Here is a 24,011-nt window from a genome sequence, read left to right as displayed (position 1 = left end):
AGATGATCTATAAGGAAAGCTGATTTCTGTAAGATAATACTGTGTATTAACCACCAAATTCAAGGTCCACTTCTGGCTCTGTGCTTGCTGAATTGCTCTCTAATTGAGGTTTTCATTCATGTAAGAGTAAATGAAAGACAAAACAAGGACTTCAGGACGTGATTGAAGAGATTTACCATGGTGACAGCAGAAGATAAAAAGCCTTGAGGCTTTGTCCTACATCAAGTCAATGACAAAATGAATTAAGTAAATGAGCTATCAAACTTGTCTAGCTCATAAATGGGACAAAATAAACTCTCCTGGCAAATTTCATCTGTTTTGTCCTCCTTGGTAAAGTCAAGAGAATAAAAATAAAATAGAAACCAGTTTTAGCTTGATAGATTTGAATACCAGGGACAAAGTCATTTAATCAGATCCCTTCCTAAGACATTTCTGGCCCAGTTGGTGCATCCAGCATTGCTCCCGACTTGCAGCTGGGAACCAAACACATCTTCCAGGTACATAGGCATTTCCAAGAACCCAGCCCAGAACAGAGAATATTTATGACAAATTACTTTCCAGATACTGTGAGAGGGAAGATCTTTGGTTCTGATTCACATGATATATAATTAAAAAATCACATTACCTCTGACGAGCAGGTTCGCTGTGGATTTGGACTTGCCAATGGAGAACTGGATGGTGCCTGTCATATCAACACTTGTTTTGATTATTGTCAGCCTGTGGATGGTGCCTTCCTGCTGCATGATGATGTTTCTGCCAGCCTGCAAGGCTGCTCCCTTCAGGAACCACTTGGCAGGTTTCACAGATGGAATGGATGTCTCACATTCAAAATTGGCTTCTTCAGGCTCAGTCACGTCCTCATCACACAATTCTTTTACAATATTAATGGCTTGCTCTGGGTGGAACAAGAAGGCAGGGATTTAGGAGTCATGAAAGCTTTTCCATTATCAGCCTGACCACTCAAGATATCTTTTCTGCACTTATGAACTCAAAAGGCCTTAAAACATCTTTTATTCTGTATGAAAGCAGACACACATTGCTGGTCACAGGCCAGAAAGTGAATCTATATCTCTTGATTCCTAGCCCTAATTCTAAAGTCACCTTCCTATCCTGATATCAAACATGTAGTGCTATAAAATGGAAAAGAAGGTTCATTGGAATGAAATGTTGATAAAAGGAGCTGCAACATTCATCTGACAAACAGACTTTATCCAATGTATTTGATAATTGTCTCTGGAATGGGAATTCCCTCATTCTCCTTAGGAGAATATGCCATACATTAATTTTTCAGCATGTTCCTGTGTGTAAAAGGATTGAACACCAATGGACTTCAGAAAAAATAACATGAATTAAAATTCATTTTTAAGCAGTATTGTGTTTCCAAAGCAAACAACAAGTGAGTCAGCCCATCCTTTCCAACATAAACAACAAGTGAGTCAGTCCATCCTCCTCCCAGTGCATTCTAGGGGTGAAAAAAAGAGCTTTTCTACCTTCAACGAAGAAGTTAGCACTGGTTTTGTCATCGAAGGCATCACAGGTGTACGTGTCCTCATCCTCGTAGTCGGCGTCGTTGATGACGAGTTTGCGATAGACGCCCTCGCTCACGATCTCGTATTTCACACCAGGGTGAATTTCCCTGTCCTTTTTGAACCACCTGACCTTGGCATTGGCCCGGGACACCTGGCACTCCAGGACCCCCCGGTGCTTCCACAGGGCGATCTTATCCCGCAGGGGCTTCACGATTTTCACGGGCAGCTCTAGGAGGGCAAAGCAAATGGAGCAATCAGTATGGTCTCCATTGCTCTCATTAAAAATATTTCTTTTATGTTCAGTAATTTGGATGATGAAAGGAATTCCTGCTAGGCTGAGCACTCAATTAACAACTTTAATTGTAATTTTTTCTTAAAAACTCTTAAAGTTTCCCTTTTAGAGTTATTTAAAGGGAAACTTTCTCTCCATGTTTTATCGCTGGAGTGGCTGAACTGCAGAAGTAACAGGTGGTTTTTCCTCAACACCTCACAGCACTACTACAGCAAAACCAGGGACTGATCTCCAATTTCCTGAGCTCCTCAGCACTGCATCCTCCTTTTCAAATTCAAACATTCTCCTTTTCTCTCCTTCTATCACATTGTTTTAGTTAAATGCACCCAAAAAATGCTGGGTTTTGTTACAACATGCACCAGAAAGTGAAAATGCAAGAAAAAAGTCAAGTTACAGCTTTTTGTGCCTCAAATTTCACACACAACTTTAAATGTCTAAAGGTGCAAATCCAACCTCCTGAGAAAATTTAACTGGAATTAAGCCAAAATAAACTCCCAGCTGATATTTACCAGGCAGCAAAGTAGGCAGGTTTTCTTTCTCTGAACACTGTAGGACTTTTTTTAACCTTCACGTGCAAAGTGAGGGAAGTGAATTGGTTTGTAATGTGAGATAGCAGAAGCAGTGCTGGCACGAACAGCACAATTACCTTTTACAGTCAGGTGAGCACGAGATTCTGCCTTTTCTGCTACAAATTTGATCTCAGCCGCATCCTCGACCTGGACACGTGCGTATGTCAGGGAATAGGTTTTTCCTGGGAACAGACACACAAACACAGCTCAGATATCCCAGAGAAAAACCCCATTTTCTAGTCTCCCATGCCAGCCCCTCCTCCAACCAACCCCCATTCTGTGGTAATTCTAGGTGTGGGTTTCTCTGGGTCTGGACTGAAGGCACTTGAGATGTTATTTCATGTTCACACTCAGGTGTTTATTTTTTCTTATCAGTAAAGCAGTCTCACTGCTGGGAGTTCAGCAGCTTTTCATCAGAAGGCACAAAATGGCCAACAACCTCTTATTCTAATGTCTTTTAAGACTAAACTATCCCATTCAGAACTGACACCTGGATTATTTTCCCTTTTAACCCAATCACTGATCCCACAGAGCTGCAATGGGCACTTTTCTGCCCAATTACAAAATGCCACCCAAACCCATGGAGAAGGAGGAAGAAGCAGCATGAAGAAGAAACCCAGGATGACACCCTGTGCCCTCCATCTTGCTGCCATCCACAACACACTAAAAATCCCAAAACCTCAATTCCTCACCCAGTGACACACCTACACTGCTCTCTATAATCTATTGCACACTTTTGTGGATTCCAGTCTATCTTGAAGTCTGGGAAACTTTCTCCATGAATGAGGGTCAGAGTCAGTGCTGCCCTGGGGGTCAGGGCACCCCAGAGCAGACACAGAAATATTCCCAGTGCCCTGGGTTTCCACACCATGCCAGACCAAAATCCTCTTTTTTCCTCCTACCATCCTGTCGCATTTTAATGTTGTCAGAAGTCTTCAGCTTGTTGTCATTTTTGTACCACTGGGTTTCCACCTCGTCGTGTGAGATCTCACAGATGAAAGATGCACTCTCGTATTCGTTCACTTCCACATCTTCCAGTGGTTTTACGATCTTGACATCTCGGGCTGTGAAGTCATAAAGAGAAATATTTATTTGGGGATTTCTCTGTAAGTGAGTATGGTGTGTTTGCTTTCTGCATAATTACATGGAAAAAAAAGGGATTGTGTTTATTCTAGACCAGGCTTTCCTCCTGGGTAGTTTCTCTCTTCAACACAGTGAATACTTTTTATGGCTGAATCTTACTGCAAGAGGATTTTATGGATGCTGGAACTTCATGCAGGTATTAATGAAAGAAATACAAATAATAATGAAAGCAAATTCACCAAGAAAAACTAAACACAAGTCTACAATCCAAGGTCATTATAAACTTGCCTCATTCATGTTTCTCTGCATGCTATCCTCTGTTTTACATAGGAGATATCTTTTTCCAGAGTCTCCTGAACTGAGTATAATCCTCTTTAACTCTGCACCTTGGCACACCTTTTGTCAGAACTGATCTATTTATCTGTGCTACTGCAACCCTTTCTGTTTGAAAGAGAAGGCCTTGATACACCTTGGATCAGCCTCAGGAGCAGAGCTGAAATACAAACAAAACCCATCCCAACCCCAAAAACAGGGAGAAAAGGGGGAGTCCATGGGAGGGATGTTCATGAAGATACTGCAGAATCCAAGTGTCCACATGAGGACAGCATCTAGTAAGCAATGAGAAAGATGCTCTGTCTTTCACTAAGAAAGAGCTGATCTGTTTTTCAGATGCTCCTTTAGAAAATAGTGTCTGCCAGGGCACAGGAGATCTGTCTGCTGAGTAACTTGCCTTTATCTCAGAGCTTATCTCAGGTGCTTCAGAGCCTGGTGACAAAACACACCTGGTGCTTCATCAGCTGCTCAGTGCAACACTCAGGTGGAAAAACTGCCTTGAGCAGAAAGGAGAGGTGCAGGCAGAAATAACCACCCTTTCCTTAGCATTTACAACCTAAAAATGAGGGCACTTCTTGAGCTCATACCCAAGGCTTGTCCAGTCCCTGTTCAGGCAAATTCCCCCCGTGACAATGGTGCCACCAAGCCACACCAGCACCAGCCACTGAATCCCTGCTTCGGGCCAGGCTGCCCGGTATTTCCTAATGTGCCAATCCAGAAACACCATTCAGATTCCAGAGAATAGAAATCACTTATGAGAAATGGAAAACTGAGTTAGGACCTCTTCCAAAAATACTGCAAGGATAGAGCAAGCACAGGACAGCTTTGCCAGCGTTTTCTCACCAGGAAGAGAAACTTAACCAAAACGAGCAATTGTGAAAAACAAACACTCCACTAAGAATTTCTTGCAGTGTAGCCAAAAACGCTGCAGTAAATGCATTTTCCTACTTCAGCCAAACTTACCATGAACCTTTAGAGTAGCTGATGTCTTGTCTTCAGCTGCTTGACATGTATAGGTTCCCTGGTCTTCATATTCACACTTGTGAATAATGAGGCTTCTCTTATTTCCTTGGGAGACAATCCCAATGTTTTTACTTTGCCGGATCTCCTTCCCATCCTAGAAAGGGCAAAAGGTCAAAGCAGATCACCCTCAACTCCTGTACATCTGCAGTGAGCAAAACAGACGTTCAGATCTGTGCAATTTCATCCTTCTTGTTGGACTGAAACAAAAACTGTGTTTAAAGGAACATGTGTTGAATATTCATCACAGGGCAAGGATTTCAGAAAGTTGGAATAGCTGAGGAACACACAGAAATTTTGGATGATCTCCAACCCCTTTTTTTGAAGGCTTAAAACACCATGCAGGGTTGGCAGTTAGTCCCCTCAGGCATAAATGGTTTTAAACTAAAAGGAGATCAAATTTAGGCTGGAAAAAAGGAAGAAACTTTCCACAGAGAGGGTGGCCAAACACCTGCACAGGTAGCCCAGAGAGGTGGTGGATGCCCCAGCCCTGGAAACATTCAGGAGCAGGTTGAACAGAGCTCTGAGTAACCTGATCTGGTTGTAGGTGTCCCTGCTCATGGCAGAAGGTTGGAAATGAGATGACCTTTCCAGCCCAAATTTCACCTCGAAGAACTGCTGCTACCCCAAATCAAGGAAAGTATTATCAGCTGAGCCCCAAGGGAAGTACATGAAATGTCAGAGTTGATCCCCAAAAGTACTGTGTAGGGAAAAGGAACTGAACTGCCCCTGACGAAGGAAATTGAGGCTTCTCTTTATATCCCATTTCCCAAACAGGCTGTAAATCCTGGGTGAATACTGCTTGGTGTGGTGCAAATCTGTAACAGCAGTGCTCGCATTCTATGCAAGAATAGAAAAGTTTAACTTTCAATCCAATTTCTAAATACAGTAAATAAAACTCAGAGTGATTACTTGGGAGAGTAAATGAACATAAGGACAAGAGAGCAATGCTAAGAGCTTTACTGCAAAGGCTCAGGCTCTTATTCCCTGGAAGTAGAACTAAAGGCTCCCATTCCCTTCCAGAGAAGTCAGAAGTTAAAAAAGTCACAATCCATTAAGTGCTGTACCTTGAACCACTTCACATTGGCATTGGGTTTGGACAGCTCACACTCGAATGTGGCCTTGAACTTCTGAGTTACACTGACATCTGCCAGAGGCTTGCTGATCCTCACAGGCAATTCTGGGAAAGAAAGACAAATGGGGAATGGAGTCACACAAGCACTGATGGGTAGGTTTTCATGAAAAATAAAATTTGTGTTTGTTTGGGCACTTTATCATTGTTTTGTGGACAGTGATGCCACAATGCTCCTCTTGGTACCAGATGGAAACTTTACTGGGCTTTGCATCCCTTGCAGTGACCAGGAAAATTTGTTGCCCTCTTCAGTTTACTCTCCAGGTCAGGAGAACACAGTTGCATCCACCCCAAGCAGGGCTGAGCCTCCTGTGCCCATGTACCTTTCACAGTGAGCCTCCCTGATGAGCTGATGCCCTCTGCTTTGAAGGAGATGACTCCTGCATCTTCCAGAGCCACTGAGGACAGAGTCAGCGAGTGTTTCTTGCCCAGGACACCGAAGCTGACGTTGGGTGAAGGTTTCAGACGAACACCATCCTTCTGCCAGGTGCCCTCCACGTCCTCATGGGACACCTCCACCTCGAAGGTGACAGTCCCTTTCTCAGCCACCTCCAGGGGCTGGAGGCCTTTCACCAGCTTGATCTGCCTCACTGGAAAACAACATGGAAAAGTTGGAGATCTCAAGCTGTGAACTTCCAAAATGGATTCTTTCCCCATTATTATTTCCCCAATTATCATTGCTCATGCACCTGCCAATTAGTTGGTATTTGCCAATTAAACAACCACTTTTACAGGAAATAAAACCTGTCCATTACCACAAAGCTAACATATCTGCTATTTTTAAAATGGATGCATTCATGAGACAAACAGGTCAACCAAATATGATAGGAAACACCACTGGCTCCTTTTCTATAGAGGTCTATCAGAATTTAGTAAAAGAAAGACAAATAATTACATGGCAATACTGTGCAATCCTTCAGTTGGGATAAAACAAGGATGGGAGGAAAAAGTTATAGTAAAAGGAAAAAAAAAACCAAACATGATTTGTGATAAAAGTGCTGACACCTCACAAGTTGGTGGCCAAAGCTTGGGTGGACATTACCCATTCCTGTGAGAAGACATCCATGCTCTATCATCCAGTAAAATGGATTTAGTGTTTAAACTTGTATCACCACTAAAAGTAATTAAGGTGCCAATTAAAAAAAACCCAAAACACAATGCCTCCAAGATCTCACCACACAACCTATTCAGTCATCTGACCATTAAAAAGCTTTTTTAGAATATAACCTAGATCTTTCTCACTGCACCTGAAGTCCATTATTTCCTGGCATCATGGAGATTGTTCCCTTCCACTTTGTAAGACATCAAACACCCAAAAGATTGTTTTAAAGTCTTTCCTCACCTATTATTTAGAACCAGCCCAGCACTAGTTGGTGGCAAGGACTTTATGGACAAAATTAGACCGTCCTTGAGTACGTAAATCCTGTTTTCAACTATCCTGTGACAATTATTACAAAAAAAGTTGTAGGAAAGGGACAGAAGTACAGGGCTATGGATGAGGCACCATTCATTTACTCAAGAGTGAAACACTCTCAGAGAGAAGATTTGCTTTAGTAGCTTTTTAGACTTTGACTGAATATAAAGAGACATTCTGAACCAGGTGGTTTGCAGACGAAAACCAGGGCAGTGGATGGCTCAAGAGGGATTTTTGGTAAAAAATCATACCAAGGAAAAACACAGAGCATCTCAGGGAGTGAGAAAGAGAGGAAAGAGAAGAATCTTTCAAGCAGATTAAAGGTCAAAGCTGGTGGGAAGAGATGGTGGCAACAGGAACCAGTCAGACATTCTCTATTCATGGCTTAGCTTTCACCTCCTCTTGGCCATTTGACTGGCTTGGTCCCTGTGTCCCCATGATAATGCAGAGACCAGAATCCACCTCCAAACCCTGCCTGGGGTATTTATAGAGCTGAGGGTCACTGAACTCACTTTCCACATTGATCTTGGCCTGGGTGGTGTCATCAGGGCTCTCGCAGCAGTAGAAGCCCCGGTCTGCGAAGGAGATGTCCTTGACCACCAAGGTGTGCTTGGTTCCCTCAGCTCTGATCTCGATCTTGTCACTGGGCTTCAGCACAATGCTGTTCCTCATCCACTTCACCTCTGCAGGCTTGGTCAGCTCTACCTCCAAGGTCACTGTCTCCCTCTCTTCAACTGTTTTGGGCTCCAGCTTCTTCCTGAAGGAGATTGAGGCCTCTGCAAGAGAGGAATATTAGTGGGAATGTGGAAGATCCAGAAGACAGGCTTTGAAAGAAAATGAAACCAATGGCTCATGAACTACAAACCCAAAGCATTCTGGGCACTCCTATTTAATGATGCTAAAGCAGAAATTCCCTGCTGCTAACATAATTAATTAGAGGGAAAGGCACATAAAACATCATCATAGAATCAACATCACAGAATGGCTTGGGTTGGAAAGGACCTGAAAGACCATTTAATTTCAAGCCCCTGACAATTCCAGCCTGTCAAAGGGGCACTGCCACCTCTTACCTCTGACTCTGAGGTTGGCTGTGCTCTCCACACCCTCAGCATTGGCAGTGATTTCAGCTGCATCCTCCAGGGTCAGGTCAGCGATGGTGAGGCTGTGGTTGGTGTCCTTCTGAGAGATCACGTATTTCTTGCTGGCTTCAATCTTGGCACCATTCCTGAGCCAGGTGACCACAGCATCACTGGGGGAGACGGTGCACTTGAACACAGCCTCTTTTCCTTCCTCAGACACCACACTGTTGAGACTTGTGACGAATTTCACCACTCTGGGAGCTGATGGAGAGAGAAAAAACATTCAGAGGCATGTCCTTGAGTACCTCCAAACAGCCAAAAGCTTCCATAGCTTTCTTAGAAGCAGCAATTTGAGTACAGCATAATAGTGTACTCAAATAAAAACAGGAAACTCATCAAATACAGAAATAAATACTCAGTAAATATAGTAAGTGATCACAAAAGTGGATCATTTTATTTCCCATGTCTGACTTTCTTGGAAGCAGCAATTTGAATACAGCATAATACTATACTCAAATAAATACAGGAAACTCAGTAAATACGGTAATAAATACCCAGTAAATACAGAAATAGTCAGTTAATACAGTAAGTGATCACAAAAGTGGATCATCATATTTCCTGTGTCTGAGCAAATTTTTTTACAAAGAGAAGCCAAAAAAGAGGGTACATAAAATCCCATCTTTTATTTGGGAAAATGAATTCCAGCCTCAAATGCAATATGAAGAGACCTGAGCCAGGTCTCACAATCATTATGTTCTTCACAAATAGAGGCTCCACTGACACTGAGAGTGGAATTCTGTATTTTGTTCTCAACACAGGAGTCACCCCAGACACATGGAAAAATTCAGCTTTGCAAGGTTCTAACAGCTGAGGACAAAAACCCAGGGACCCCTGCACGGAGTCACCATTAGGAACATACGTTTGGGGACGATGGTGATGCTGCTCTTGTCATCCCTGGACTCGCAGGAATATTCTCCCTCATCCTCAGCCCGGATCCCCGTTATGGTCAGAATCCGCTTGGTTCCCTCCTCACGGATCTGGAAACGCTTGCTGGCCTTGATCTCCACACCATTCCTGCTCCACGTCACCTTCCCCTTGGCGTGGCTCAGCTCACAGCTCAGGGACACGCTGCCACCAAGCTCGGCTTTCACGGCCTCCAGCTTCTTGGCAAACTTCACCGGGATTTCTGAGATCCGGGAGAAGGAGAAAGCGTGAGGGAGGGAAAGAGAAGAAACCTGTTCCAAGAAACTGGTTTTGCCCAATTGTGGGAATAAATAAATAAATAAATAAATAAATAAATAAATAAATAAATAAAATGGCCCTAAGCATTTGGGGCTCAGGGGAGACAAAATCTAACCAGAAATGTGGAAATTCAGGCAGATTGCTTTGACGTGGGATTTTCAGACCCCTGTCATTCTATAGGAGGACACAGAAGGAAGAGGGGAGCAAACACCAGAAGTACTCATCATAGGCTTCCAAACTGGCCAGCAAAAGACAAAAACTGAAATTCTTAATTTTTTTTTAAATTTTTAAGAATTTTTAGGGTTTTTTATGATTTCTAAAATTTTTATTATTTAAAAAAATTTTATGACTTTAAGATTTTTTTAATGAGTTTTACATTTTTAATGACCTTTAAAACTTTTATGATTTTAAAATTTTAATGCTTTTTAAAAATTGTTTACGATTTTTAAAAATTGTTTTTGATTTTTTAAAATTGTTTATGATTTTTAAAATTGTTTATGAATTTTAAAATCATTTACAAGTTTTAAAATAATTTACGATTTTAAAAAATTGTTTAGGAGTTTTAAATTTTTTTATGATTTTCAAAAGTTTTTCCAAAGTTTTTCCAAAGTTTTTCTGGAAGCTGGAGAACTTTGCCAGCCCACAATGGGGCGTCCAGAGAAGGCGCAACAAGCCTTGAGGTTGGAACAGTTTCCAGAAGAGTTTGGATTCCACCTCCACCCCACCATGAGCGAAGTGCAGCCGCTGGGCTGGGCCGTGACCTGGGCACTGCTCACCTTTCACCTGGACCCTGAATTCCTGCTTGTCATCCTTTGTCTGGCAGGTGTAGAGGGCAGAGTCTGTGCTCTCAGCTGCATTCACTGTCAGCGTCCTGCTGTGGTGTGTTCTTAAGTTTGTTAGTTTGCTCCCCCCATTTTCTGTATTACTTCCTGCTGCTACCCTGCCAGTTAGGTTGCTATGGAAATGAAACTGCTCCTCCCTTGGTTTCTCTTATAAAGTGAAAGTTGTTTCCTCCTTGGGGTCAGTCAATCACTCTTTTTCTCCTCCCAGGTTTCGAGAATTTTCTTTTCTCTGGGAGGTATGGTTGGCTGTAGCCCCGGAGCCCCTCCTATGATTTATAACAGTTGGTTACTTTAGTATATCAGTTATGTTTCGTACCTCCAAATATGTATTTCTATTGGATAGCCGGGTTTCCCTGCCTTCTTCCCCCCTTTTCCCTTAAAACCCTCTCCTGCCCCTTGTTCGGGGCCATTTGCTGGGTGTTTCCCCTCCTTGTTGGTTCTTCTGTAATAAACCGACAGTTTACCCCCAGCAAGTGGTCACCTCCTGATTCGTCTCTCACCGCGCTGCTCCGAGCTATCACCCAGCTCAGCCCGAGGCCAAGACGCCGAGGGGGGCTGTTTTCTGATGCGCAGGGGCCCTGGCCTTCGCCCCTCACCAGATAGCCGGATTCCAGGGCCGCTCACGCCCCCGCGCACTCACCTTTCACCTGGACCCTGAATTCCTGCTTGTCATCCTTTGTCTGGCAGGTGTAGAGGGCAGAGTCTGTGCTCTCAGCTGCGTTCACTGTCAGCGTCCTGGAGGCCCCCTCGCTTTTGATCACACACTTCTTGCTCGCCTTGATTTCTGTGCCATCCTTGAACCACCTCACTGCAGCGGTTTCAGGCGTGACTGAGGTTGTGAGTGTGATGCTTTCGTGTTCTTGAACAATGAGAGGCTCTTTCTGGACAACTTTCTTTTCAAATTTAGCCTCTGGTTCTAGAAAAGATAACAAACCAGGAAAATTAACAACTTAATGCTCAAATCCTTGAGCAGTTTTAAAAAAAGGCAATTAAAAAAAAAGGCATAAAGCGAAGGAGTTTTATATTGCTCTCTCTTCACACCACCAGCTCATCCATAATCTGTAATAATCCAGGGAATGTGGCTGGTATGATCTTTTCCTGAGCAAGAAGAAAGAAAATGGTCTCTCAGGCAACCCAGAGCTTTTGTTTAGAAAACAAGCAGAGGAAAGAAAATGTAAATATTTATATTTTATCTGCTGCCCATAAAAGGCTTGTTTCCTAGAAGTAAAATTACCTATATAATTCTTTCCCTTTTCAGGCTCTTAGATAAAATTAAAAAGAGATATTAATGAGCTGAATTTCTGGTCTGTTTTCTATTTGCTCCACTGGCAGGAGGGCTGGAACTCAACATTTAAGGTTCCTTCCAACCCAAACCATTCTGTGATTCCAGTCTCTTCTTCTTGGCCTCCTTTCTATCTTGTATATTAGTTTTTCTGGGTCTGGATTGAAGGCACTTGATACAGTATTTCATGTTTGGCCTCAGGTGTTGATTATTTCTTATTAATAAAACAGTCTCACTACTGTGAGTTCTGCAGCTTTTCACTAGCAAGACACAAAATGGCCAACAATCACTTGCTATAAGGTCTTCTAAGACTAAACTCTCCAATTAAAAAAGGATACCTAGATTATTTTCCCTTTTAACCCAATAACTGATCCCACAGAGCCTGCAGTGCAGACTTTTCTGCCCAATTACAAAACATCATCAAACCCATGAAGAAGAAGGAAGAAGAAGGTGAAGAAGAACAACTTGCCACCACCCTAAAACCTCCATCTTGCTTCATATTTATTTCTGTATTCTAAAATCCCAAACTCTAAGTTTTCCACCCTGTGATATTACACACTTCTAAGCAACTACACACCCATAATCTCAGTAGTATTAATCAATTTTGGAAGCCTTCTCCACAGCTTCAGGTCAAATGCAGTGTTCTCTTGTGGGTCTGTGCCTTTAAGCACAGAAAGTTTAAAATTCTCAGCGTCCAGGATTCCAACACCTGTACAACCTTTTGCCACAAATCCAGGCATTTTTGGGGCACACACAAGCAACAGACCAGGATTTCTGAGTCACTTTTCTCCATAGCTCCATTGCTACTCTGTAAACTGTCCGTGTCTACTTCCAACTCCCCATCGCTGAAAGAGGTTGGGTGATGTGGTGTGTGAAACAGACAAGCAAAAAGCTATGCAGCATTTCCAGACCCAAAAAATTTCCAAATTTCCCACCTCTAAACTGCTAGATTAAGAATTAATGTGTCATGTAGCTCACTGGTGTTTCTCCAGGTGAGGCAGTGGCAGTGCCAAGGCTGCTGTGTCAGGAATATCCCGTTTTCCTCTAAGCCACAGGGACTGGTTCTTCCCACCACAAAGTGAGCACTCACCAGTTGCTTCCAGTTTGAAGGTCATTTTCTGGCCTGCAGCCTCACAGATGTATTCCCCAGCATCCTTCTTCTCCAGCTGCCCCACCACCAGGCGCCGCGTTTTGCCCAAGGTCTCTATTTTGAATTTCCGAGAGGACACGAGCAGTTTGCCATCCTTGTACCACTTCACCTCAGTTGTGTCCTGTGCTACCTCGCACGTGAGGGTGGCACTTTCTGTCAGGACGGCCTTCACCTCCTTCTGGACCTTTTCCTGGTTTATAAATGCAGGTTTGGGCTCTGAGCACAGAAAAGGAAGAAAGTAAATGTTGATGGGTTAAAATTAGATTAATCTTACAGATTTCTGTGGAGAGATTTGGAAAATATTTAGGTTGCCACATGCCACAACTAATTGCCATCACTGAGCAGTGTCTACCCTTCTGTGGGATGGCGTTGCCACTTGGAGAATTGGGAAATAAGAGCCTAGGAATGGAAAGGACCAAGACCAGCCTTGACATCAACCCTACAGTTGCAAGCCACCAGGTAAAAATACATTTCATTCAAACTTTCCCAAAGAACATCTGTCCTGCATATTGGAGGACATAAGCTCTCAAATTCCTTTTACTTAAGATCTCAGAGACAATAAAGCAATTTCTTGGAATATTTCACAGCAAACGGCATTCATTTAGCACCTGTCAGGAATAGTAGGACATCTCAAAAAACTGAGATCTCAATCACACAAGAGCCCAAATTCAGAAAAAATGCTGTTTGAACCTATCTTGAGATGTGCTGCTGCTGATACTGCAAATGACAAAACATATTCCAGCCTCTAAATCTTCCAAAATGGGATTGCAAGATTAACAAGGAAGGGACTTTGTAATGGCTCTTTGCTTTCAAGAAGTTCAGTGTACAAGAACCACCCTTTGGGATCACAGGAATGGAAGGGATCTGAACATTATTATCTCTATAATATTCATAACTGCAACTGTTAGACCTACTAAGAATGAGACAGCGCTTGTACCATGCTAAACCCAAATATTCCCATTTCCACAAACCCAGGCAACCAAGTACAGACAATCAGGTGAACCCTGCAGGCTACAACAAAACCCAGACTATTGCAAACGAGTCATGGCAGAGTAGTTATTTCAATTATTGCTGTATTGGCCTCTACTGAATTGTCACAAATAATCTTCTCCTACCTGTGACATCAATCTTGAAGGTGAGTTTTTGGCCAGCAGCCTCACAGGTGTACTCCCCTGCATCTTTCTTCTCCACCTGACCCACCACCAGGCGACGCGATTTGCCCTCCGACTCCACCTTGAACTTCTTGCTGGAGGTGATCAGTTTCCCATCCTTGTACCACTTCACCTCTGTTTTCTCCTGGGCCACCTCACAGCTCAGCGTGGCATTTTCTGACACTGCAGCCTTCACCTCTTTCTGCACCTTCTCCTTGTTTGTAAACACAACTTCTGGCTCTGGAAAGAGAGAGAAATCCAGACTTTCTCCAAAATATGATTTTGCTCAATCCTCTTATTGTGGCTTACAGGTAACAGGAAAAAAAACCCTCTGACATGACAGTCCACATCTAAGTCTATCAGAAGAACATGCAAAGGACCTTTTGGTGGTTTTTTGCCTGTTTTGGGTTTTTTGACATCAGTAACCTCTCTATGGTTCATAAGAACATAGACTGGCAGGACCCAGTCAAGACAGGACATATTTTGGTTGAAGTTAATTGCAAACTATGAAGTTTTCAGAGGAATAAGCTGTTCTGTGCTGCATTACAGTCCCATAAAATTGATTTCTTTGATTCTCAGCAGCTGCTTCTGCTTCTTTTTAGATCATTTTGTGAAGTGAGAAAGGTGCTAGACCAGCGAAGACATGTCCAGGACCCTGTTATTTGTTATTCTTAATGCAACCTTGGAAAAAGCTCAGCTCATTCAAATGGTGAAATCCCTTTGTTCTAAATGGTGAAATCCCCCTGTCCTCCAGAGACACATCAGTCACACCACTTGGAATTGGATTGGGAAGCTGTGAGGGAGATGGGAAGCTGACTCCATCCTACCTCTCTACAGCCCCAGTAGGGAAACACAACTGGAATGACTCTCCATGACACCTTCTTTTCTTACTTGCCATTTTCTTGACACCTTAAAGACCTTAGTACATATCAAGCTCTACTTCCATGACTCCCTTCAGACTGAAATGAGCACTTCCAAGGGAAACAAAAGGAGTGTGGACATTGGGCAGGCTCTCCACCATGACCCTGCACTGAGAATGAGCTGTGAATGAGCTGTGGTGCAGATTTGTTCTTCTTGCACCAAGACAGAAGGAAGGAGATGCACAATCAGTACCTTCTTTTTTACAGCCCTTTCCCTTCAGTGGTGTGTAGCTCCCAAAATTCTCCAGGGATTCAGCTCTCTGTTTTAAGGATTTTAAATATTTTACAAAGAATACATGAAAAAAACTTGTATTTAACCCATCCTAGGCCATGCCAACGATGTAATCCAAAAATTTGAAGCGTTACACGAAGAAGACTTACAAAATAATGTTAATTTTTCTAAAGATTCTAGAAATAAAACTGATGGGCCAAAGAACCTTCTCCTACCTGGGACATCGATCCTGAAGGTGAGCTTTTGGCCAGCAGCCTCACAGGTGTACTCCCCTGCATCTTTCTTCTCCACCTGACCCACCACCAGGCGACGCGATTTGCCCTCCGACTCCACCTTGAATTTCTTGCTGGAGGTGATCAGTTTCCCATCCTTGTACCACTTCACCTCTGTTTTCTCCTGGGCCACCTCGCAGCTCAGCGTGGCATTTTCTGACACTGCAGCCTTCACCTCTTTCTGCACCTTCTCCTTGTGGATAAAGGCATCTTCTGCCTCTGAAATAGGGAAAATATAGAAGATGTAAATACCTTGTGTCAAGTTCTTACTTGTATGAGGCATGGAGGCTCTGCAGGATCTTGGACTTGGCAATGCTGGTTTCATCACTGGGCATGATGATCTTAAAGGTCTTTTCCAACAGAAATAATTCAATATTAAACTCTTCTAAGTCACCCATCTTTGCAGTTCTATTTATCATATAACTAAAGCAATGTATCCTCAACATATAGTCCATGTAATTATCATCCCTCTCTGACTTGTCCTCATGAACAGCTCATCCACTCCATTTGTAAATTTCTTACAATTAATATAAAAATGAATGAATATAAAGATAAAATTCTCTCTTGTGTCTTGATGATATTTCTACTCTCCACATTTGGAATGAGCCAAATACAGCACAATGGTGAGTTGCCACCTCCACTATCACATTATTCAGAGGATTTTACCAGGTATTTTAGATCAAGATTGGGTGTTGCAGAGAAAATACCTTGCAACTCAATCCCAAAGACAGGACAAAGACACAGCTCTCAATATGGAAAAGCACTCGATGAACATTACACAAAAAACTAGCATATAAAATTTGAAGTATGTCAGCATGATATTTTATGAAAAATCCCTTCACCAGGATTTCCTCTCCTGGGAAGCTTCAGCTTCTCTCTGTTTTGCTGCTTTGGAATGTGATTTGGAGAATTGTTTATCCCAGCCTGTGAATTGTTTTTAATTAATGACCAATCCCAGTCCAGCTGTGTCAGACTCTCTGGTCAGCCACAGATTTTTATTATTCATTCTTGTTTAGCCTTCTGATGTCTCCTTTTTCTTTCTTTAGTGTAGTTTTAGTACATAATTTCTTTTAATATAATATAATATAATATCATAAAAAATAAATTAGCCTTCTGAGAACATGGAGTAAAATTCTCATCTCTCCCCTCGTCCTGGGACCCTCACAACACCACAGAAGTGTATTTTTATTTCCTAAAAATTCTGTGATTTTCCAGCAAACTGGCTTTCTGACAGGGGGGTGGAGCCATGGGGAAGTCGGGCTCTGCTCCCAGAGAACAAGAGCCAGGATGAGAGGGAATGACCTCAAGCTGGGCCAGGGTAGGGTCAGGTTGGACATCAGCAGGAATTTCCCCATGGAAAGGGTGGTCAGGCAGTAGAAAGAGCTGCCCAGGGAGGTTTGGAGTCCCCATCCCTGGAGGTGTCCAAGGAACACCTGCACATGGCACTCAGCGCTCTGGGTTGGGGACAAGGTTGGACACAGCTGAGATGGGAAGGCTTTTCCAACCTCAGTGATTCTGTGACCTGGGAGGCTCTCGGGGATGCTGAGCCACTTCCATCCCCTGTGCTACCTCCTTCCCCTCCCCTGTCACCCCTGCAGCCTCCTGGGGCCAGCCTTGGCTCCTCCTGGATGATTTTCTCCTGTCTCCATCACGTCTGTGCTCCGAGCAGCAGCAGCTGCCTGGGAGGGTGAGGAGAACGGGTAAGTTCAGGTTGAGTTCCACATGTGCTCCTGGGCCACATCACAGCCTTGCTATGAATACTGCACAGTCCACAGAAAGAGAGGAGCCCTGCAGGGAGCAACACAGAGCAGGAATCCAGCTCAGGGGCTCTGAATTTGAGCTCCTCTGTTTATATTGGCTGCAGGAGGGGTGTGAGGAGATGCTGTTGTCATTTAGAAGGCACATGGTTTGTGTTGGGTGATGGAAAGCTCCTCAAAGTGACACACCAGCAACATTTTGACATCTGAAAGGGCTCGAGCACACACACCAAGCTTTGCATTCAAAACTGATTGCAAAAATATTAATATTTAAACTCCCATCTACAACTCTGAGTGTGAATATGCAGAGTGCATTCAATAGGCTATAAAACAAGTCTGTGTCAATGAGGGCTGTATTTAAAATGTCAGGTTAGCAGAGCAGGAATATTCCAGGCTGATCTCACTTGTCCTTTACATTCTTGACCTTTCATATAAACCATTTTTATACGGATAGGAAATGTGACTAAAACTTTTAATCAGCTTCCAAAGTGATTTACACCAGTTAATAATTTATTTTAGAAAGTTATTTTAAATTTTAAATTTAAACAACTATTCAGTGAAGATGACATTTCCAACTTTAATTGGAACTGGGCAGTGGAAATGATGAAAAATATTTTCAGGACATGAAAATTTCACTGATTTAAAATATGGATTTCACTGCATACCCTGAATCTTGAAATAATGAAATTTCAGAATCAGCTCTTTTTCTATGTGCCCAACTCAGTTTTAAGATGTGCAGCAGCTGATTTTTTTTTATATTAACCCAAAAAATTCAGTGTAAAAGTAAAATTCAGTGTAAAAATAAAAAAAATAACCCAAAACCCAACACTGAGCATCTAACCTTCAACCTGTCCTTAAACAGGGAAAGCTTTGTGCTACCAGTGGAGCCCTGGAGTACAGCAACCCTGAAAATCCTTCCAAGAGCAACAGCACCAGGATAAATTAAGACCCAGAAATCTGCTGCACTCTGGGATAAACCAGTAAGAGGAGGATTTCTGGAGCAGGAGAGCCAACCGCTCTGAGTACGCATAATCCCTCCTGACTTTCACACTGGATCATTTTCCAGCCAGGGCTGGACGGGCACGTCGTGTCACAGCTGTCCCCATGAGCAATACAGCAACGGTAGCTAAGGCAGGCTGGTGGCACAGGCAAAGGGTCACATTACCCTGTGCCACCATGGAAAGAGGGCTGGAAACCTTTCTGGGGCAGACAGCCCCCTCAGAGAGAGGTTCATGTGTAAAACACTAAATTTCTGTTTTCTGGCTACACCTCTGCAGTAATGGATGAAACGGTCAGCTGCAAATAACGAATTTGGTTTATAACAATTTTGCCTGGAGAAGCTGTGGGTGCTCCATCCCTGGAAGTGTTTCAGGCCAGGCTGGATGGGGTTTGGAACAACCTGGAATGGTGGAAGGTGTCTCTGCCCATGGCAGGGAGTCGGAATGAGATGATCTTTAAGCTCTTTTCCAACCCAAATGACTCTGTGTTTTTATGATGGTCTATCAATGCCCATATTGAATTTTTTCTGGAAAACATCTCTCAAATCTATCCTTAATTATCCTTCCTTCCTTATTTATCCTCCACTGAAAATGGCAACTCCCTCAGCCAAAGAATGACCTACACAAAGAATGAAAAAGAGCCAAAATGCCCCGGCTCACAGCCTGGGTACCCCACATAGAGTGGAGTCAGTAAATTCCCAACACAGCAGTTCCTCTACACTGTTGATAAAATACCAAACCTCTGTTTGATGCTAAAAGAAAACAGAGGTTAAAACTGTTTCCCTGTTCTGATCACGTCTGCATATGAGACAAGAATTTTAATATTAAAAAAGAGGGATTTGGCTGTAAAGATGGTGGAGTGTTATAAATATTAAAACAAACAAACCCTTTCTTAACATCAAATTCAGAAATGATTACTCAGAATGTAGCTGCTGTCCACGCCTGCCTGCGGCCTGAGATAAATTCACCAAATATCTTGTAAAATCTACTGAGACCAAAGAAATCACAGAATCATTTAGGCTGGAAAAAACTCGGAAGGTCATTGAGTCCAACTGTCACCCCAGCACCACCAGGTCCCCCAAGTGCCACATCCACACAGCTTTTAAACCCTTCCAGGGATGGGGACTCCACCACTTCCCTGGGCAGCCTGCTCCAATGCCTGACAACCTTTTTGGTGAAAAAATTTTTTTCTAATATCAAACTTAAACCTCTTGTGGAACTTGAGACCATTCCCTCTTGTCCTATCACTTGCAAAAAAAGAGGAAGGAAAACAGTGTTTTTCATGGAAGAATGCCTGTAACAGGAGGAGGACAACCAGTACTGGTGATCAAACTGAAGAGATTTTGGAACACAGTGGCTGTGATTGAGAAATGTGTTTGAATATATTGAGAAATCGTGTTCAGTTCCTCAGCCGAAGGAGATATAGGGAGGTGAGGAGCTGACATCAGGATATGAAGAGGTCAGCTCCAGATCTGCTCAGTCCTACACAACCACACTGAAACAATAGCTCAGACAAGCATCAGAAAGTACTTTAACAGTTTTTCTAATATTGCATCAGATAAAACAGGGAAGACCACCCAGATACAAAGAAAAACCAAAGAAATGCAACCCAAAATCTGTCTCCCACCTGTGACATTGATCCTGAAGGTGAGTTTTTGGCCAGCAGCCTCACAGGTGTACTGCCCTGCATCTTTCTTCTCCACCTCACCCACCACCAGGCGACGCGATTTGCCCTCCGACTCCACCTTGAACTTCTTGCTGGAGGTGATCAGTTTCCCATCCTTGTACCACTTCACCTCTGTTTTCTCCTGGGCCACCTCGCAGCTCAGCGTGGCATTTTCTGACACTGCAGCCTTCACCTCTTTCTTCACTTTGTCCTTGTTGATAAATGCATCCTCTGCTTCTGTGGAGTGGGAGAAGTTATTTTAAAATCACACACAAGTTGATGGTGTCCAAAGTGAGCAAACCCAAATTTAAAACATGACAACTTCCACATCTCTGGAATTTTTTAATGCTCAGAAAGGATGTGGGCTTTTGTCATGCCTGAGGACAACACATTAGCCATTCCTTAGAAAAATGATCCCATGCCTCAGGATTTCAGCTTCCACCCATCTCCAAAAGAAAACCATTGCTTTGTTCCATAATGTAATGGATAAATAAATACCAAATCTAATTTGCCACTGGGACCCATATGGAAGCCTTATTCATTCTAGGAGCCCTCTTTTCCTACTTCTTCCAGACTTATTTTTCCTACATATCCAGGAAACAACCTTATCTTTACCATTATAAAGGCATGGAATGGAATGGGATGGAAACTCGTCTATCTTCCTATTAGTGGGAAACCAGAAAACACCAAGGGGCACTGAGGGGGATCATCCCATGGATGAAGATGTCCAGCTGTCAGCATCAATGTGACAGTGGATGGGTGGTTGATCTCCATCCCTACTCAAAGAAGTTTGCAGCTGCACAGAAACTGAAGCCCAAAGTGTGGAACATTTTTCGGTATTAAGGGACCTTTCTGTGATGAGAATGAACAATGTCCCACCTGTGACATTGATCCTGAAGGTGAGCTTTTGGCCAGCAGCCTCACAGGTGTACTCCCCTGCATCTTTCTTCTCCACCTGACCCACCACCAGGCGACGCGATTTGCCCTCCGACTCCACCTTGAACTTCTTGCTGGAGGTGATCAGTTTCCCATCCTTGTACCACTTCACTTCTGTTTTCTCCTGGGCCACCTCGCAGCTCAGAGTGGCATTTTCTGACAGTGCAGCCTTCACCTCTTTCTGCACTTTCTCCTTGTTTGTAAACACAGCCTCTGGCTCTGAAATAAGGAAACCCCAACAGTCACACAGAGCTTTTTGCAGTCACGGTCTCTGGTGTTAAATCAAGTTTCTCCTACTTCACTGTACTTGCCCCGACAGGTAATAGCATGAGGGGCCATTAGTGCAAGAAAGCACCTTCATTTCTGTCTTGAAAAGAGGTGAACAATAATGGGAATTTGATGGGAATTTTGGGGTAATGTGAAAAACTCTCAGTTTTAGGAATATTTAAATGTAGGACTTGAAGGACCAACTTCCATTGCCTGAACCGCCCTCCCTCTTCTCTTTTTCTCTCCCTAAGTCTCTCCAAGATTCCAGTGAATCAGAAGGGAACAGCACCTGTATCCTCATGTCCATGAACCATTCTTTCCTTTGCCTATTTGAGATAATTCTATTGTTTTCCATCTAATCATGGAATGGTTTGTTGGAAGTGACCTTAAAGATGATCACAATCCAACCCACCTGCCATGGGCAGGTTCCACTAGACTACATTGCTCCAAGCCCCATCCAGTGTTTAAGGCATGGGATCTAATCAAACACCTTCCCCTTTATCCATTCCTCTCTGCTATGGCCTCACACTATTTTTCCATGGGAGTTTTTCTGCAGATGCACCAGCTAATTGTGAAAGGAGAATGAATCTCTATCCTTTCCTATGATTTTTTTTTTTTTTTGTGGTCACAACCTGTCATGGATGCAGAACCACGTGTAGAAAATGTTGTTATGAAAATGGTCAAAAAAAAAATTGAGTACAATGGTTCAGATCTGTGTTGAGATCTTTCACCCCAGGGAGATTGTGGGGTGATTGTCTAGATGCAAGGCACCACTCAAAATGGAATTCTCCTTTACCTTCGGGATTCCTGGCACTTTCTCACCTCTGACTTTGACTTGGAATGTTGTTCTGTCGTCCTTTGTCTCGCAGGTGTAGCTGCCTTGGTCTTGCTGTGTCACCTTCTTGATGATGAGCTTGCGTTGTGTCCCCTGGCAGACGATTGTTGTCCTCTGGTCCTGCTTCACCTCAGCCTGATCCTTCCTCCACACCACGGCCCCACCAGCAGCTGACACCTCACACACCAGCTCCAGGCTCTCAGAAGGACTGACTGACATTTCTGGAGTCGTTTTGGGCTTGTTGACAAAAGTAACGGCTTCATCTGGAGTGGAAAAACGAAAGCGGTTTGTGCCTTGGTGCAGGTTTGTCTGCACAAAGTTAGTGGTTATTGATCTTTATCCCATTATCACACACTCTTGATGCCTCTCTGACAGATGGTGCAAACCCCTCTGATCTTCAGATAATTGCTCTCAATTACACTGAAATCCCCTTCATCTGCCCTACATCCTCCTGGATCTTCCAAATCAAACTGAGACGCCCTCAAGTTGCTCACACTTCATTTACCACTCCTCGATTCCAAAGTCAAGCAAGATCTGGGGGATATGTGTTGATGTCTGAGGGCACAAACAGCTTTGAAAAGACCTGGGAAGTCTCAGAAAATCTAGTTAGAGGTGATGAGGAGCCTTTTTTAAATGTTTCTGAGCCCATTCCTGCAGCTCCTTGTTCATAATACCAATCCTACAGGACTAATTCTTCTTCAGGCCAGGGCACATATGGGATAATCTCATTGATAAAATATTCTCCAAGTTAGGAAAAAGCTCTGAGCAACATGGTCCAGTGGAAGACATCACTTCCCATGGCAGGGGGTTGGAAGGAGATGGTTTTTAAGGCCCTTTCCAACCCAAACCATTCCATATTTCCATGAACATAGGATTCAATAATTTCATATCTTTTGGTTGAAACTGATCTTCCCAGCAGAGAACTTAGAATTGCTCATACAGCTCAGTGGAGGTTCCTGCATGGATAACTCAGCTCAAACAGATATTGGCTGTGCAAAGACAGGGTATTTGTCATGTAGGCAGCAACAACACAACATTTTTATCAATTGCAAATTGATATCAATTGCAGTTTTACCTCTTTGCAAAGGTAAAAATCAAAGATTGCCTGTCTGAGTGTGCAATGCAGCTTCTCAGCACTCTGGAAAATGTCTATGGTGACACATGGAACACGGAGGAAGCTGCCCTGGCTAAGGTGTTGTCACCAGGCTGCAACTCAATCCTTGCTCACCAAAAAGTTTGTGGGGATAGAACACAGCATAACAACTTCAAACTGCCAGAGAGTAAGGTTAGATAGGATATTAAGAATAAATTCTTCCATGTGAAAATGGGGAGGCTCTGGCACAGGTTCCCAGAGAAGGTTCCAGGAAGCCCCTGGATCCCTGGAAGTGCCCAAGGCAGGACTGGATGGGGCTTGGAGCAACCTGAGACAGTGGAAGGTGTCCCTGCCATGGCAGGGGTGGGACTGGATGAGCTTTGAGCTCCCAACCCAAACCTTTCTGTGATTCTGAGATTTGGCAGACACCAGTTTTCTTTGCCTCAGCCATGTGATAGGAATTACAGATGAGATTCACCCAACCTCCCCATGGCAAGCAAAAAGTTTATACCGAGCTCAGGCAATCCTCTGTACCTGATGCTCAGACAAAAGCACAACCAGAACACTTCTAAAATCCATCTTAGACAGCTGTAATCAGACAGCATAAATCAGATTGCAAAGTGCCTTTTGAGGGGTTAGTTAGGGCAGAGCCTGGTTTCAGACCAGTTATTCAGTTCGTAAAGTGAGGGGCTGGGAATTACATTCCAAGAGAAATTGCATGATGTTGAATTCCCAGAAGAGAGCTGCAGGTGAGATGCAGAGCAAACATCACTCCCTCCAGCTCACTAAATCCTGCACCAATCCCTCCAGACAAGTGATATCCTAAATTAATCAGCTTTGCTGAGTCTTCAGTTAGCTCATGGACAGCATCACAGCAACCTGGATATTCTGTTACAGGGCACAAGCAACTCAGTTGT

The 24,011-nt window shown here is 43.4% G+C and overlaps 1 protein-coding gene across 1 annotated transcript in view; it reads right to left on the bottom strand.

Moving 5' to 3' along the window:
- Positions 1 to 24,011, bottom strand: part of OBSCN (obscurin, cytoskeletal calmodulin and titin-interacting RhoGEF) — a 161,474-nt gene that overhangs the window by 103,423 nt on the left and 34,040 nt on the right. The window contains exons 9-25 of the mRNA XM_074539903.1: positions 21,989 to 22,264; positions 20,843 to 21,118; positions 19,925 to 20,200; positions 15,486 to 15,761; positions 14,083 to 14,358; positions 12,908 to 13,183; positions 11,176 to 11,451; positions 9,371 to 9,637; positions 8,443 to 8,712; positions 7,885 to 8,148; positions 6,282 to 6,548; positions 5,894 to 6,006; positions 4,770 to 4,923; positions 3,293 to 3,454; positions 2,468 to 2,572; positions 1,491 to 1,757; positions 626 to 895 (exon numbers count right to left, since the gene is read on the bottom strand). Of these exons, the coding sequence (XP_074396004.1) occupies positions 626 to 895; positions 1,491 to 1,757; positions 2,468 to 2,572; positions 3,293 to 3,454; positions 4,770 to 4,923; positions 5,894 to 6,006; positions 6,282 to 6,548; positions 7,885 to 8,148; positions 8,443 to 8,712; positions 9,371 to 9,637; positions 11,176 to 11,451; positions 12,908 to 13,183; positions 14,083 to 14,358; positions 15,486 to 15,761; positions 19,925 to 20,200; positions 20,843 to 21,118; positions 21,989 to 22,264 (4,071 nt within the window). The remainder of the gene's footprint in view (positions 1 to 625; positions 896 to 1,490; positions 1,758 to 2,467; positions 2,573 to 3,292; positions 3,455 to 4,769; positions 4,924 to 5,893; positions 6,007 to 6,281; positions 6,549 to 7,884; positions 8,149 to 8,442; positions 8,713 to 9,370; positions 9,638 to 11,175; positions 11,452 to 12,907; positions 13,184 to 14,082; positions 14,359 to 15,485; positions 15,762 to 19,924; positions 20,201 to 20,842; positions 21,119 to 21,988; positions 22,265 to 24,011) is intronic.

This window comes from Zonotrichia albicollis, chromosome 1 (genome assembly GCF_047830755.1).
Source record: "Zonotrichia albicollis isolate bZonAlb1 chromosome 1, bZonAlb1.hap1, whole genome shotgun sequence".
Taxonomy (NCBI): Eukaryota; Metazoa; Chordata; class Aves; order Passeriformes; family Passerellidae; genus Zonotrichia; species Zonotrichia albicollis.
This window is presented reverse-complemented; position numbering and strand designations above follow the sequence as displayed.